This window comes from Prinia subflava, chromosome W (assembly GCF_021018805.1).
Source record: "Prinia subflava isolate CZ2003 ecotype Zambia chromosome W, Cam_Psub_1.2, whole genome shotgun sequence".
Lineage (NCBI taxonomy): Eukaryota > Metazoa > Chordata > Aves > Passeriformes > Cisticolidae > Prinia > Prinia subflava.
In genome coordinates this window covers 1,073,894-1,091,441 of record NC_086282.1, presented here as the reverse complement: position 1 = coordinate 1,091,441, position 17,548 = coordinate 1,073,894, and the positions used below count along the sequence as shown (strand labels likewise).

At 40.5% G+C, this 17,548-nt stretch overlaps 1 protein-coding gene across 4 annotated transcripts in view; it reads left to right on the top strand.

The window, feature by feature from the left end:
* Positions 1 to 17,548, top strand: part of LOC134563435 (FH2 domain-containing protein 1-like) — a 43,721-nt gene that overhangs the window by 12,992 nt on the left and 13,181 nt on the right. For 3 of the 4 annotated variants that reach the window (XM_063421356.1, XM_063421354.1, XM_063421355.1), the window contains 5 exons: positions 1,448 to 1,509; positions 2,032 to 2,134; positions 14,408 to 14,493; positions 14,573 to 14,673; positions 17,452 to 17,522. In XM_063421356.1, coding sequence (XP_063277426.1) covers positions 1,448 to 1,509; positions 2,032 to 2,134; positions 14,408 to 14,493; positions 14,573 to 14,673; positions 17,452 to 17,522 — 423 coding nt within the window. The remainder of the gene's footprint in view (positions 1 to 1,447; positions 1,510 to 2,031; positions 2,135 to 14,407; positions 14,494 to 14,572; positions 14,674 to 17,451; positions 17,523 to 17,548) is intronic. The other variant, XM_063421357.1, reaches the window with a different exon arrangement.

Below are 17,548 nucleotides of genomic sequence, written 5' to 3'. Positions count from 1 at the left end.
CAGTGCTCTCACCACTGTCCATGGGCTAAAGCTGCATACAGGGCTCTTTTAAGGATGCTTGCATGCCGAGCTCTCCCCATTTTTCCCCTGGAGCCGAGGGTTCCAAGAGCAAGTCTCCCCTGAGGGCAGAGGGCACCACCACACCCTCCCCCTCTCTTCTCTGCTCGCTCCACTCTTAAAGTGCCAGTCACTGTAGCAAAAGCAGAGGCAGCTGCATCCACCCAAATGCAGTTTATGTTCAAAAGAGACTTGAGTTCAGTCTATGGCTAACATTATGCAAGAAAAGTCCAGCTCAGAAAGCCACTCCTCTCATTCTTTGCCCATCTAGGATTCTTTTCATCCTCTAACTTTATCATCTTGGTCCCAGGCTGTTTCTCTCTCTTTTCTGAAGCCACTAGCCATGAGAATCAATGTCTAGAAAAAAGTTTCCTTCTGCCAAGAAAGAGTTAACAGTTTCTAGCTCCCGGCAGAGTGCAAGCTCAAGCACTCCCAAGCTCAGCAACTCCCACGCAGCTAGGCACTTTCTCCCTGAGGGGGAGGCGGGGGGAGAGATATGGAAGGCACCTCCACAGTTTTCCACCCCTCCATCCTGGATGAGGCTAGCTCAGCTCCAGTCCTGTCCACTCTCTTCCTCACCAGGGCCCCAGCTTACTTCAGCTCTGCCGCGTAGTTCTCCTCAGCCTGGCCACGTGGCTCCCCTCCCCCACTCAGCCTAAAGCTGGGCAGGGGAGAGGAGATGTTTCCCTGCTGAAACCAGAACCCAAAAGAGGCAGACTTCTGAGAGTCCTTGCTTTTAACTCCTTGTGTCCTCAGAAGCGTGTCCAACCCCTCAGTGACCACTAAAAAATGCCAACATTCAAACCTGACCATTGATTAGTTTGCCTACAACTCCCTGAAAAATTCACCTCCCCCTCAAACTGAGACATTGACTTACTTATCTTCCCCTGAATCAGTGTGGCTGTTAGTTGGCATGAATTAAATCAGTAATGCACCTGACCTCTGCTTAGAAATCTCATCCTCACATTTGTCACAAAACCTCTGAATTTACATGGGTTTTGAAGTGTAGTGTTCACTAACCTTGGAGCCTTCAAATGCAATATAGCATATTACCTGATAAACAACATTTTGCAGATGCAGGGGTTTTGCAATAAGTAAGAAGAATGTTTTTACTTTGTAATGAAATAGAAATATTGATTCCTTCCTTCGTTATATGTTGCTATGGAATTTTTGCTTCACTTGGAGAAAGGTGATGGGAGTGTGCTATATATTTCCCTGGTAAAAACTAGATTTGTAGTGTATGAGCTTTGTTGATAAGAAGTGACTCTATATTTATTTGGCCTGGGATTTGGTGCAGACAGTTATCTGTAGCAATTTAAGAAATGATACCTGCATTATATACTATTTTCTTAGGTATTGTTAGAGTAATCTCTGTTGCTTTCTCTCTCAGGTTTCTATTTTGGATGCAAAGCGAAGTATGAACATTGGGATATTTCTCAAACAATTCAAAAAGTAAGAATTCTTTGTAGTTCTCATAAAATATATACATTGTACTCTGTTCCTCGTGGAGTTTGCAGTTTTAAGCAGTTTTCTCAAAAGTAATTTGATATAATTTGTTTTCTGATATGTTTCACTTTGAGTGTGTTTATGACAGCATCAACCATTTAGAGTTTGCTGATGTTAACCAGTTGAAGTGAGTTTTCAGGTACGGTTAAGGGAAGCCCTTTTACCTCATGTAACACTGCCTGTGAGCTGCCTTTCACTGGCTTCCTCTCTTTATAAGCAATTAGAAAGGGGCAATGTGAGCAACTTTTTCAAGAGCAAGCTGTTTCATTGCTGTCTATATTCACTGATAATGTTGCCCTTCGGTAAAGGCATCACTGAAAATGGTGTCAGAGCAGTGCTGCTGTGGACACTGATGCATCCACAACCTTTTTATAACTCTGTTGAGTAGCCCGGGCACGGTTTTTTCAATCTGTGCAACTGTTCACCCTGCAAGCATTAGAAATATGTGTGCTCAATTGTTTTTTCAAGGTCTGCCGAATCCATCATTGAAGATATTTATCATGGAAGAAGTCAGCCCTATGATTCTGAACTGCTACATGAATTTCTTAAATTATTACCAGAAGCAGAGGAGGTAAATAATGGTTTTATGTGGAACTTATTTTTTGTAGAGTTCTGCTAACTGGGATTCCAACATGAAGCTCTGTAAAAGAGGAATCTCAATGCCTTCCTGAGGCTAGGGAACAAGGAACCACTGAGTGCAAATGTTCAGTCATCATATGACTTGTGGTATTGAGGTTGCAGTGTAGTCATTCCCTTCACATCAAGTTATTTCACCTGCTTTTAAGAGGTTGATAAGGCATCTTTTGTTTTTATGATGTCCCTTTTGTCACATAAGCAGCAAGACCTGGAACCTTCCTTTGTGCAGATAACTGCTCTTGGGATGTTAGAAAATTCAGAGTCAAAGTATATTCTAAACAAACAAATTTCACTTTTTTGGCACCTGCCTCATGCTTTCCCATTGCAGTGCCTGTGAGTTGAATATTGGTAGCCCTGTGCTACTGCCTTTTTGCCTTCTGGTTCACTGCCTGCTTGGTTCATCTGGGTCTGTTCCTGGGCCTGGTCACTGGGTTTCAGTAGGGCAGAAAGGCAGCTCCAATGTGCAGCACCCATGGAATTTGCTAACATGGCTTTGTGCTCAAAGGAGACGTGTTAGAAAGCACAGAATTACCAGCAGTACCTTCTCAGTATTCCTGTGATCACCATATGACCAACATCCAAGTGAAGCTTTGTCCCTTCCTAGTCCCAAACTTCAAGTCTATTCACATGATTAAAGAGGTGAAGCTTCATCAACTGACCTGGGAGCCCTGCTTAACGATGTGCAGTTCCTTGCCTGCTCACTATTGGTACTGACCCATTTGTATGTACTTGAGAGAAATGTAAACCACAAACCTGACAAAATTAGCATTAGAATTGCTTGAGTGCTTCACATCAAAGTGAGTGGCTGAAACTTGGGAAATTGCTAAGTTAAGGTCCACATACAGATCAACCTCAACTCACATGCTTTACCACTTCAAGGTCATACTGTCAAAGCACTTTGTCTCCTCTGTGCAGCAGCCAATCTCAGATCCAGTCATCAGCAGAACATGTTATAGTCTTTTGCTGTCAAATTTATGACCCTAAATTGGGCTGCCTTTGCAGAGAATCTTGTAAAAATTGTGTTACATTAGTATACTTGATTAATATATCTCTTAGAGTTGGGGGGATATCAACAAGTTGAAATGTAATTAATAAAAACAATAGCTCACAGTAGTTCTAGGACCTCAAAACCATTCCTTCTTCCCTCTTTGTTTGCATTTTAGTACATATTCCATTATATAAACAGAATTTATCTCCTTCCTCTGAAAGTCAGACAGAGGAGAACAATGGAGTAGTAACTTGAAAGAGAGTGACTCCTAGTTAACTTTGTGTGTAGTCAGAAAATTATACTGAAAGAAAAGTACTTTTTCTTCTTTTTCTCTTTCTGGCTTAGATCTTGATTGTTTTTTATGACAAGTAGAAAATCTTTCAGCTAGTGTAGTCTATATAACTGTTGTCATTCAGCTAGAGTTGTAATGTAAGTTGTTGAATTTTATCAAATTTGTCTGCTATGCTCAACTAGATGCATTAGCTATCCAACAGGTAGTGCTAAGAGTGAAAAAGTGTGTTTATTTATTTGACAACAGATTTGACAGTAGCCCCGTCCCTCAAGACTGTGGGGCCAGAGAACTTAAGAAGTGCTTTTAAGGAGTCACTTGAGAAATTAATAGATGATCTTCTATGATACAGGAGAGAATTAGAAAATAAGGGGTATCAGACATGAGATTTGTTGCTGTTCCTAAGGGAAGGCTGGAAAGAGGCTACTTTCCACTGTGTGGGTGTTAGTATGTATTTAATTAATTTGATGCATCAGAAAAGGGAAAGACTCCTTTTCTCTTTGTCATTCTTCTTGTAATTGTTTAACATTTTTGGATTTTTCCCCTTGAGAGCTGAGTGGTGGTGGCAGGTAAGACAGGGAGAAAATCCTGAATGTAAGGAACTGATGCTTCTGCTGGTATTGAAAAATGTTTCCATGCCTTCATGTCATCATGCTTGGTGGGGTCAAAGAATAAGTGGGTCCAGTAACTCATTTACTGCAGTGTCTCCTAAAATTTTAGTGTAGGCAGTTAAAAACTTTGTTATTTTTAGGACCCTCTGAGCTTTTTTTTTTCTTTTTCACCATTTTTGCCCTAAATGTATGTTCATTGTTCTCTTGCTATGTTGATTACTTTTTCTTAGTTTATTGTCTGCCTCCTAGTCTGAATACCTGTCTCCTAGAATAGTGATTCACCATTTGCTGAGGGAAAGGCATCAGAAGCTTACAGCCCCACATAGAAATAATCCAGAAGCACTAGAGACACCAGGTGAAGCAGTGTTATTTGTTCTGCTATTCCCTCTTCTAATACTCCCTAATTTCTTTTTGTCATATCACCAGATAGCTTTGGCAAGCTGTCATCACATTGGCCTGTCCTTGCACAATGTTGAACCTGTCCTCAGCAAGGATTCCCTGGGATTGCCCTTTAGATACTTCCTGTTCTCCTAAAGACCTGCTTTGTTGTTGTAAGAGTTGAGAATTACTCTGAGCAGACTTAAGCACTCAGATCCTAAAAAGTTAGTAGCTATTCAGTTACCAGGGCAGACTGTCTTGGTGTAACCATGCAGCAGCTTCTGCAGTTCCTCTTAGTCTGCTCTTTGCAGCAGCTCAGGTATTTACAGACACCTTTGCCTGTATGCACAGGTTTCTTGCAAGTTGGAATGAGGGCCAAGTGCCTTCTGTAGGCCTGTGCTCTGCACTATCACAATCCCGGACTCGTAACTGTGCTTTGAGATATCTTCTGCTCTTTCTTTTCTGTTTTACCATAACTTTTTAGTCTAAAAGTGAAAGGAGGGAGGGAAGTGCCATTCCTGCTCATAGCTGTAGAAAGGGCAACTGAACTATTTTGTTTCTTCTTTTTTACCAAGAAGCTTAAGTTTACAGTTTACCTAGTATGAATAAGCACGAGCTTTGTACTCCAATTGTACCTTATCTAGAAGTGTTGTGATATCCAGTCACATTACCTAAATGTGCCCCACGTCTCTTGTTTGATGTTTGTGACATATTTTAGATAATTTCGGTTCATAGTATCTCAGGCACCTGATGGTATTCCAGCTTTTTGACAATGGAGGCTAGGTACTTGGGCTAACTAATATGTTTAAAATCTGTTGTCTTTAAAATTATTCTATTTGCAGTACTGTAATGTGGCAATTCTGTTTGCATGCAGAAATCTCCCAACAGCTATTAAAGATGTGGAGATTTTTGCATGTAAATGGCAAATACCAACTCCTTACTGAAAGTTTTTCTCAAACTGAATAAGACTGAATTATTGAAATATTGGCGCTGCTGTGAAGTCTTTCCTACAACTTAAAATGTTTGGGTTTTTTCAAATGTTTGATTTGAAAAACTGGACAAATACTTGAAGCTGGTTATGATGGTGCTTGCTGCAAGGCTCCACTCAACGTTTTGTTCAGGGCTGTCTGTGGGTGTGTGGCCTGGCCATGACACAGTGGTTATAAAAAAAGCCAATCAAATTTATAAAAATTCTCAACACATCAACAAGTAGGATAAGATCACTGATTTTGTTTAAGCCTTCTTAGAAGTCCTGCTGTTTGTAGCATACTGTGATCAGGAGTTTTGTAAGGAGAAAGAAACATCTATTTGGAATCTCCTCTGCTTCATCTCTTTTTTCAGTTTGTTTTTTTTCCAGGGAACCTTGACTGAAGCAGTGGTTTTCTCTGCTGTATCACTTCTGAAAAGATTCCTAGTTATTTCTGAATGATACCCTGTTGAAATGGCTGACAGCTTTTATTTATTGGTGTCCTAACTAGAGCAGAGAAGAAGCTTTTAGCTGCTTTTATGTGCATATTATTGCACTCTTCAACAGGCCCAGACTGGTAAAAGTTGAGAGAGTCCAGTGTTTAAGGAACTAGAATAGCCAGAATTTGTACTTTAAATACATACAGAAGGGAGCATATCATACTGGTAATCAGCTCACCCATACACATGCACGCCCAGGTTATCAACACAATGTCTTAACTTCCTTTATAATGTTTCAAGCCTGTCCTTTGCTCTTGTACTCTGATTTCAAACCCTGGTCATCTGTCACCTGCTTTATTGGAACTGTTTCTGTCAGCTCTACCCTTTTCAAACCATGTCTGTAGTTAAATGCCCTCTCCTTTCCTCAGCCAGTGCTTTTTAGGGTTGACCATCCTTCAGAGCTTTCATCTCCTTTTCTTTTTTTGCCCTTTATGATTATCTGCAGGTTTTTCTCCCTTTCTTTTTATCATTTGCTGGTAGTAATTTGCCACTGCACTGGCTCATGCCCCATCGTGCCTCACTGCCTCATACGTCTTCTGCTTTCCCACATGCCCTTGTAGTTGGATTCCACTGTGATGCTTTTTGGGGCACTGGTATTTTTTAACTCTCTTTTTGGTTAGTACCCTGAATATTTGCAGTGGTATGGAGATATTAAATAATACTAATTAAAAAAAACAAACCCACTGAGAAAATGTTTATTCCTCTTCTTCAAAGATCCTGCATAGCTACAAGATCCTGCAAGGTACCTGTTTTATGCCATAAAATAAAATCCCAACAGAGGTGCTACTGGTAGCGTAAAAATTACCAAGAACTTGGATACAGTAGCTTTCATGTCTGCCAGGTATAATGGCATACTTGCAATGGGCATCTCTACTGCAGTTGTTCACAAATCAAATCAAAGATCAGGCTTTCTATGTTTCATAACTGTTCGTAAAATTAAGCAAATTACATGTGTGAACCTTGTGTATCTAAAGTCAGATTTAGTTTGCATGGGCACGCATGGGCAGTGCAAATGCATATTCCATATACAAAAATAATGAAAAATTAAATTAGTAGCTCTCCACCCAACTTGAGTAATACAGAACTGAGCATACAATGTAATTATGCTCTCTTGAATATATACATTACACTGCCGTATCTCGGTACGTGGCTGCCTGCTCTTGTGGAAGAGTTCTGTTGTGCTTCAAGAGAGGAGGTCAAGGCCAGAATTGATAGGGTTATTCATTATGATGTTATAATAAGCCACATTTTTAACTCTCTTGTGTTCTCAATCTGTCTACTATATCTGTTAACATGATTAATAGTGAACATTGTTGTCAATCCCCATGGTTTCTTTGCAGCTCCTGGATGCAACTGGTATTTGAATTTGACAACCCCCTCCCCCCCCCCCCCCCCCCCCCCTTCTGGGAGCCATCAGAGAATCTCAGTTTTCTTCCAGAATACTTGGGCAACATGGCAGCAGAGAGTAGAGGCAGTCCCATGGGATTTGAATAGTCTCCCTTGGAATGTGTAATGACAGACATCCAAAAGGTGTTCCAGTAATTTTTTAGATTTGGGACTCAGAAGTTGGGTTTTTTGGTTTATTGGTAGTGTTGATAAAGTCAAATAACTTTTTTTTTCCTTCATGGTGAGAATTATTTTTAAATTATGAAATTTTTAATAAAAAAGGAACACAGAATAATTGCTGTCCTATCTTTACCTTAGCTATTTCCCAGACTATTTACTGTTCTAAGGTAAGTTAACTGACGATTTAGTCTTCTATGTGACAAACTTAAGACACGTATGGAGAGTCAGGCTGTGTTTGCTGAATTCTGGGGTAAAAAGGACCTTACAACTCTGTGTTCCTGTTTTGTGTGTTTGTGGAATGGGTCACTGTTCTCTACCATCCTTGGGTTTTGGGCTTCTTGGGTGAGCTGCCTTGGTGCTTCTTAAAAAGGTAGTTTGGGATATCTAAGGAGAAGACACTGGGGGTTAAGGTGGTTGCTGTAGGCTTGGAACCAGGTGGTGAGCACATCTTTGTTTCAAGTCTGATTACACAGACTTTATTCTGGGTTGACTATTGCCCAAAGCCTTTTGCATAGTGACATTCATACTGCATCCTAGCCATCAGAAGGCAGCCTTGTCAATGCCTTCTGTTGTGCATGTTTAGGAATGTTCCTCCTCTGAATTAATTCTGGGATTTAGTACTCACCCATATGACTCCAGGTGTTTTTCCTAGTAGGATAGAAGAAAGAGGATTTCATCCAGTGCATGTAAAACTAAAATTCCACATGGAAAACATTGATTGCTACTTACTGTTGAAAGTATATTTAAATATAGTACTGGTAGCATGAATAAGTTAATATTCCTGTGAGTGTCTTAGGATCTCTTGTTGTTCACTTTTTGTGCATTTAAGTCTTTGAATTGTATCTTCCTATAATTAACCTGTGGCATGTATGATCTGATTTTGGTGAGGTGGCGTGGGTTTTATTGGTGGGCTGCTTTTCTTTCATTTCCTCCCTCTCTCCCATATCTGAATGCTTGTATCCTTTTCAGTCAAACTCTGATATTTGCTAGATACTAAAATGAGGTTGGAGAATTTGCAGGCTTTTGTTTTTTAGGTTGCAGATCATTATTTTTGGGAAGCTAGGTTAATGAGAACCTTTAACGACTGAGATAGTATACTATCTCTCACTCCCCACTTAATGATGTAGAAAAAGTGTTTATTTGGGGTTTGTTTCTTGCTCATTGAACACCTTAGAATTATCAGGAATGTCAAGTCTGGTCTTTGCTGTTTTTTTGTTGGCAGACTTCTTGAATTACTCAGTAAATTAGGAGATTTCTCAGGCCTAAAAAATGGGTATGCCGTTTATCTGGAGAAGGAGCTTTTGTCTCAGTGTCTTGAGTTAAATGGGGGGAATGGTGGTGTTAGGAAATGAAGCTAGATAGCCTGAATAAAAATTGCTGTCTGATTAGAGGTCTTCTTGGTCATAATTTTTTGTTGGGGTTTTTTTTCCTGTTCATTTGTTTGTTGATGTGTTTTTTAATTTGAAAAGGAATTATTTTCCATTCTCTGTTTAACTTGTATTTTTCTCTTTCTTAATGTGTTCTCAACATTTCTATTTTTTATGATGTGGAAAAAAATGGGAATAAAACAGAAAAAAGCTGTTAAAAGAATCCTGATTTGGTGTAGCATATTATTTGTCTTCTGCTACAGATCAGTTGCTTTTTTACTGTTAAAGCAGAAAAATAACTGAAGTGATTAATTTCTAATTAATACGTGATTCTTTAAAAAAATAAGTGATTTAAAAAAAAAAAAAACCCCGTGGATATTTTGCTAAATCATGACAGTGAGGTAACTGTTGATGCCCTGGTGTAGTGTCCCTCTGTCCAATAGCTTAATATGCTTTCTAAAACTGAAGACCATCTGTGTAAATGTAGTTGTGAATGGGCTTTAAGTGTGATGTTACACAAAGGAAGGATGATGGGCTAGTGTGTAGATCAGTGGAAACATACAACTGCTGCTGGTTGTGAACTTGTTGGTCAAATGAAGAAACAGTGTAACTGAGAGTGAGCTCTGCTTTTGGACACAGTTGCTGTGTTGGAAGATGTGGAAGAAATTCCAGTTACGCTTAAACATATGTGCATGTATTTTTCAGTTCTTCTATATAAACAAATAGTAAATATGTGGGTGGATCAGTGGCTTCCAGATCATGCAAATATATGGATTTTGGTGGAGCTAGGAAGGAAGATCGACAAAATTAATGCAGTAGTATTTCCTCTGCATGTAAATGGTGTCCTCAGAGTACTGGGAGTACTGACAACAAATTACTTAAAATGCAGGATTGCATTTATCTTTAAAATATTTTATATGAATGAAAAAATACGAACTCAAGATCATGAAGTTTAACCCTTAAGAGCATTTTAGGGGAAATGGTTGAAGCAAGTATCTTGAAAAAAAAAACCTGTAACTTAAAGTTTAGTTGCATTGTGCCAATAAGATATAGGCAGTCCTATGCTGGATGTTCTGAACTGTTGGCCGGGGAATCAGCCAGAGTCAAGACAGCACTCAATATGAGTTAAAAATCTTGCTCGTTTATTCAGCTATTTGACGTACATTTATACTGTACTAAGCATATCATGCACCTAACTCTGAACATCATTGGTTAAACCATAGTGTTCACGCGTCCTTGCAGTATACATGATTGGCTTAGAAGCTCTGTCCACGCGGCTGGATGCTGTGAGCCTTCTCCAACTTATGGTCAACGCATCCTGTCTAGCATCCTGTTACTGCTATTGCTCCAAACTTGACTTCGTCCTTATCCCATCTAAGGAATGGTTCAAGGACGTTTCATCTTCTACTCATCCCTTAAGCTAAGAGCAGGATTGTGCACATGTCCCTGCTTTTCCAGCCATGCATCCACAATTCCCCTGTTTTCTTTTTGCACAATCCATGCCTGTTCTGTTACCTTTGCAAACACTCTACGCACACATGACAACAAACAACCAAACACATTCCAAGATAACCACTAATAACAGAACAATTCCTGTTTTCACTAATCCCCTTCTCTACCTACCAAGGCCCAACCAATCACATAATGATTCCAATCCAAAGCATCCTACATCTTGCTGAATCTTGTTAACACGTTGCTGTAAGCTCTGTATTTTCTTTTGGATGGACTCAGAATGATCCTCAAGGTCCATGCAACACATTCCATCAAAGTCTTCACAACCATGACCATGTGCTAATAACAGGAAGTCAATCGTGATGTGGTTCTATAACACCACATGCTGCACACTAAATAAGTCCTTAGCTAATAAAGATAAAACATTAATAGTAGCATTAGCCTGCCCAGCAAGCTAACTTTTCTAAATTGCTATAAGCATTGCCATGCTTACTTGTCCAACTGTATATAGCCCATCAATAGGTGCTGGAGGTATCCCAGCCCAGGCGCGATTGCCACATATTAAAAATAGGCCAGCTGGTAATTGCCTAGGTTAACCGATGACGCTGGGGTTGTTTTATTCTGAGTCAGTTCCAAGCACCATAAGGATTCATTATTCCATCCGTTTGACCCTGTAACAAAAGTAGGCCTTATACAATTGTCACCCTTTATCCCCAATGGCCACCCATATGCTGATGCTATTTATTTTTAAAATAAAAACATGAAGGAGCAGTAAGTGTCCCAAGAATTTCCATCTCCCGAGGATCGCCTGGATAAAAGGGTAGTGTAGGAATCCATGAATTGATTCCATACATAGATTTTCCAGTAATCGAGGTAAAGCTAATCGCCAATCCATTTCATAATAGTTTACCTCACTGCTACAAAAATCTATGGGAGTCTCAGTCAACAAATTTATGTTGGAGTCATTTATTGGAACACCTACTAAGCATGTCACAAATGGTGACATTGGGACGGCCAAACTGGCACAAAAGAAGGCAGTATTCAAGCTTCGTGCCAGCGTTACCCAAATATTTTCTCTGGGGTCAAATAAGGCTTTACCAGGGTCTGCTGTGACAGTACCAACTTGGTGTAGTGTGGCTAGGATGGTGATTGTGACGACCATTATGGCGCCGCTGCCAATATCGGCACGTCCTTTCCCAGCTATCTTCAGGAACTCCATGTTTAATAGGGACTCTCACTCCCCTACTACATTGCTGTTCCAAAATATGTGTATTCCTAAGGGTAACCACACGTTTCAAAGTTTGCTGGATGAGCTAAACAATCCAGGCTCTCTGTCTGACTCCTTCGCTTTCAAACAAACCCTCTAAACTGTGATCGTCTAACTGTACTTCTCCTAAATATTCTCTTAATGCTGCCCAAGGATTTCCAGGGCAAAAATTACCATTACAGCTAATACAACAGGCAGTCAAATGAAGGCGACTCCTATGGATCAAAATAATTCACTGGTAACCTCCACACTTAATCTTTGCCCACCAATCACAACTACCACATTCACGACAAGATTGTCGCAAACAATGTAAATACACCGTGTTAGGTCTGACGTTCAGCTTGTCAAATGGCATCACTTCTTGTCTTAGGCCTCTCTTCTTCCCCGTTTGTCTTTTGCCAGTGGCAAAGCACAGCAAACACAATGGTGGGTCGTGTCACCACTAACAAATTATGTGAAGCCCATTGAGTGGAAATGAGATGACCAAGGCGGTTAATAGTCTTTCTGCTCTTGAGTAAGTTCTGTACATTGATCTGAATCAGTATCTCTGAATAGTGCCAAGAGTGGGTACAATTCATAGTTTATAATGCCAGTTAGAGTTCGAACCCACTGTAGATGACCAAGTAGCATTTGCACATCTGTGAGCGTGGAAATTTGAGTTTTAATGGAGACTTTTTGCAGAGTGATTATCGCATCAGTTATGAGCCAGCTCAAATATTTCCAAGGGCTCTTCTGTTGAATCTTCTCGGGTGCAATTTGCAACCCAGCTTTCCTTCACTCTCCTTCCCTTTTGCTTCTGCAGAGGCTACTTGCCATTCCTCTTCCAGGATCGCATCGTGGATGACACCCGACCATCTATTTCCTGCTTGTTTAGGCTTTACCACAATTCCTTTTGACGAGGAGATAAGCACAGGTTCTTGCAGTGGTCCGATGGGTGTAGCCGTTGGTCTGCTAAAGTGATTAGGATTCATCGGAGGTGGTTTTTCAGCATGCATATGCTTCGTCATTTCTTGTTCTGCTTCCCATTGTTTCTGTGGGAGACCCTTGTCTCTCCCAGCTGAATCGATTGCTTGGCTTGTTGCACTCTTCTGTTGTGCAAGCTCTTCTAATTTCTTCAGCACTTCCTTCATTAATTGCTCAGTTTCACGTGATTGGTTTGATTCCAAACCAGGTGGATTCTTTGCAACCTCCATAGGAGGAAAAGGCGAAGGGGGTGACGCATGCCCACTGACGGATGTTGATCCATGGGAGCAGGGGGGACAAGGTGTTGTTTGTCTGCTAGATGGGAGCGGAGGATAAGCTTGTGGTCGACAAGCTGCTTCGCTCTTCTCTGATACATCATGACGTGGCATGGGTTCAGGGACTGTGGCTGCTGTAGCGTGTGTGTCTTGCTGAGGCAAACCACCTGTTGACTGGACAGCCACTTCATCTTTTGTTACTTCCGCAGCAGAGTTTTTTGGCTGCTGCTGCAGTCCTCTTATCGGCCGCATATGATCAGTGCCAAAAAATCTTCCGATCCGAAAAGTCGTTGTTTCAGGGACCGAGGGGGGGCGGCTGGAGGGCGTAGCACCTCTGTAGCTGCCAGAGTGACCTTACATTCTGCTTTCATCTGTAGTAATGTGTTGATTATACTGCGCCATAAGCTCCCCAGCTTTTTAACTGATTTACTTTGTTCAATCGTCTTTTCCCATAGGGCATCGCACACCTCCCTCCATTCTTCAGGACTAAAGATCAGAGCTACGTCTTTCATATATCCATGTTCTTTAGCCCATTTTAAAGGCTCTTTGAGCTGTCTCTCCTCGGTGTTCATCCCTTGCTTGGCAAGGATACATTTCAACAGACCGAGGGCCGCCTCCCACTCCATTCTTCAGGGTTAGCGGTCTTACCTCTATGCGGGTCTGACTTGAGCTCGTAGTCAGAATTCCTGCTATCTCCCTTGTTGAGACGCCTTCCCGCTCTGTTCCCCGCTCTCCGTCTGCCTCTTAATTATCCGCAGATTTGAGAGTTCCCATTTCCTCTTCTGAAGGTCTTCAGGTGCCAGAATGTTGGCCGGGGAATCAGCCAGAGTCAAGACAGCACTCAATATGAGTTAAAAATCTTGCTTGTTTATTCAGCTATTTGACGTACATTTATACTGTACTAAGCATATCATGCACCTAACTCTGAACATCATTGGTTAAACCATAGTGTTCACGCGTCCTTGCAGTATACATGATTGGCTTAGAAGCTCTGTCCACGCGGCTGGATGCTGTGAGCCTTCTCCAACTTATGGTCAACGCATCCTGTCTAGCATCCTGTTACAGCTATTGCTCCAAACTTTACTTCGTCCTTATCCCATCTAAGGAATGGTTCAAGGACGTTTCATCTTCTACTCATCCCTTAAGCTAAGAGCAGGATTGTGCACATGTCCCTGCTTTTCCAGCCATGCATCCACACTGAACAGTTAAACTATGCCCAAGTGTACATCACAGTTGTTGAAGAGTTGAGGGTCATTTTTCAGATCATCATCAGCATCCTAAACATAGTGATGAAAGCAATCATTGATCAGAAATGAAAATCACCAATCAGAATGGTGGCATCATGGTTTCTGCTGGTGGACTGTGTAGCTAGTTTTTTGGGAGAAGAGTGACGCTATTTTTTAAATTTTTTTTTGTGGTTGGGGTATGTGCAAATTACAGGATCTTGGGACAGTGAAGCCATTCAGTCACTGGGTGGACTTTCCAATGCCTTCATTTAAATTCACTGCTTTTCAAGGTGGTGCCAAGCCAAGTTAATCTTGATCTTTGATAAAATTGTTTGCTAGTGTTTTTTTTTCTTTTCTAGGTAAAGAAATTAAAAGCCTTTGATGGAGATGTATCAAAACTGTCTCAAGCTGATTCCTTCATGTATTTACTAATCCAGGTGCCAAAGTAAGGAGATAGTTGATTTGTTATGTTTATGATGTGTTCTTTTTTGGCTGTCAGTTCTAAACCTGTCTGTGTACTCCAGCTATGCTCTTAGGATTGAAGCCATGGTGTTGGAGAGGGAGTTCTCACCCTCCTGTGCTTCTCTACAGGATGACATGAAAATTATAAGACAGGCAACAAAAGGTAATTAAATATGTTGGGACATGCCTAATACTCTTGTTTTTGTTAGCATGTTAATTAGTCTGCATTACGAAGACCAGAGCTTGAATTTCAGGTACCTTAGCTATTAAAAGGAAGCTAACTCCCCTCTGACAAATGTCATCAGGGTGTGTCTGATGGATCTTTGCTTCCAAAATGAAAAATCTCAAAACTTTGGATACACTAGCAACAAATTCATGTTTAAAGCCTGTAAGTAATGCATCCTAAACTGACAGAAGCAAAGGTATCCATGACCAAATTAGGATGTCATCTTTTGAGTACAGTTTGCTCATTCCTGCACTGCTCTCCCTCTGATGGAATGTGGTTGTTACAGCTCTCTGCTTGTTCTTTCAGAGATCCATAGAAAAAATGACTGTATTTTATAAATTTCTCCATAGGCCATTTCCTTTTGAGGTGGCTGTATTGGTAGGTTAAAATCTTTATTGTCAAGAATACTGTTGCTATTCCTTTGTTTTCTGTTTTTCTTCTCTTTTTCTCTACATATCTGTTTTGTTCTTTACATTTCACAAATTTTGAACTGCTGCAGCTGGTTATTTGTTCAAGTAATATAGTGTCTTCTACTCTGCAGGAAAATAGTTTATTTCCTGGTTTCAGTTAAACATTAATGCTGACCCTTTACAGTACCTTGAGTGCCTCTTGGTCCTGTTCCTCAATATGAAATTCCTATTTTGAAATAAATCCCCCTATAACCCCTCCAATGTTCCAGTGCTAGCTCAGACCTTAGAGGGCTTTGGAGGAATATTTCATGGACAGGACAAAGGATTCCAAAAGAGGCTCTGACCCCCAGCTGTAGTTCAAGACGTTTATTCCAGGTGGTTACCGGAGGGGAAAGAGGACGAGTGCGGAAGAAGAGGGCCTTATCTAGGCTTCTGCCAGGGAGGGATAATTGGAACACAGCCAATAGGGTCAGAAAGGAGAGGAAGGGTTAAATTACATGGCTGCAGGCTCTAGGGATCTCTGAGGGGGGAGAAACCATTCCCCAGGGGAATGCAACACAGTACCATAGGATCTAGGTCTGAGTTTGGCCTTTTATTAGGATCTCTTTCAAATAATTGTTCTTTGTGTTTTGAGCAACATATGTATGTGAGGAAATATGTTATGTATAAAAGCAGCCATGCCTTAATGTCCTTCGTGTCCTTCACCCAAGATATATGTAAAAACTTGTGAATCAATTCCCTCCAGAGAGGAGACACTTTGGTCTCCAACTCCTGCATCAGGCCAGCCATGCAAATCACTGACTGGGCTTTTCCTGTGTCAGTCCACTTTGTCATCTGCTCTTCTCTATTTGGTCTTTTCACTTCAGGGTTTGTTGATAGCCTGAAGTTGTTTAAGAATTATGTCTCCTTTTCTATTGCTGTATCCCAGGTTTCTTTCCTGTAATTAAACTGAGAGAATATTTACTTCAGTTCTAATGCTGATAATCACTAAGGGTTAGGATGGTCTAAACAGCCTGGTGGATTCTCATCTAGCCTGCAGATGGATGTGTCACAGTGACGCAGAGCAGGCTCTTACTATGTGAAGTATTTAGAAGTTGCCTTCTCCTCTCGGCTTTGTGAAATTTCCTGTTCTCTTATTTATTCTCTCCTTTTTCTTCCTCCTTGCTTTCTCACCTATCCCTTGATAGATCAAAGGTTATTCAATTATGTTTTTAGGCTGCCAGTATTGAAATACAAATGTACAAGAGCTATGGGCTTCCAAAATGATTGATTACTGTATTGTGTTGAGCAGCCCAGTGCAGGGTAAATTATAGAATGTGGAGTTGGAACCAAAATAGTTTTTTGAAGTATTTATACTGCAATCAAAAGGATTCCACCTTTTATTTTGTTCATTAGTGTAACATATATATAGTAGCTTACATAAAGACCTGTTCATGGTGATTTTTCTTGCCATGTGGATACTTGCAAATTTGGAGTCACTTGGTTTGCTGTGCCACATTTATTAACTCTACAGTTTTGAAATTCCACATCTTATTTCTAAGGCAATCCCTCTGGTGCACATGTATTGTTTTTTGCTCATTGGTGGCTGAGTGAAAAGGTGTATGAATTCAGATAGAACACTACTGTGCATTTTGTAAAGAAATGAATGCATGTACAAACTAGGCTTGTGTGATGGGAAATCTTCAAAAGGCAGCTTTATTCTATTTGACTTGTTGTCACACTGAATATAACTTTGTGCTAAATCATCTTTTATATGACAAGTAAAATAAATGCTGCTCTGAGTTGGTGATCATACAGAAATAAAATGATGATTCATAGTGGGAGTGGGATAAGCAAGGAAAATTTAAACATTGCCTGTTACCTTTTCAGGCCTTATGGCCAAGTCTCCTAAAAAAAGAGTAATTGTTCAAAAGCCCAATCCTGGCAGATGGCAAATGGATCTTGCAGGGTGCAGAACACTTGCCTCACACTGAATAATTAGTAGGTGGTGAGGATACTTAACCACTTGCATGAGACACTGCACTTCATTGTAGGACTAGGCCTCAAATATTTCCTTAGCTGCTGAAGGTTGCCTTGGAAATACTACACTTGCTAAGTTAAAGTCTGAACATAGACTTGAGGTTTGTCAGTTGTGCTTGTGGATTGGAATTATATAGTGCCATTATCTTTCCCATGACCTCTTCAGTTTATTGTAGTTGCTTGTCAAATTAAAAAAAAAAAACAGCTGAAGATGAAGAGGAGTTTGGTAACTGACTATATTTCTAAACAAACAATAGTTAGATGGCAATTTTCTTGTTCCTTACAGAGTTAATGACTTGTGAGGAACTGCATTCCATATTGCACTTGGTCCTTCAGGCTGGGAATATTATGAATGCGGTAAGTGACATCCCAAAGGGAGATGG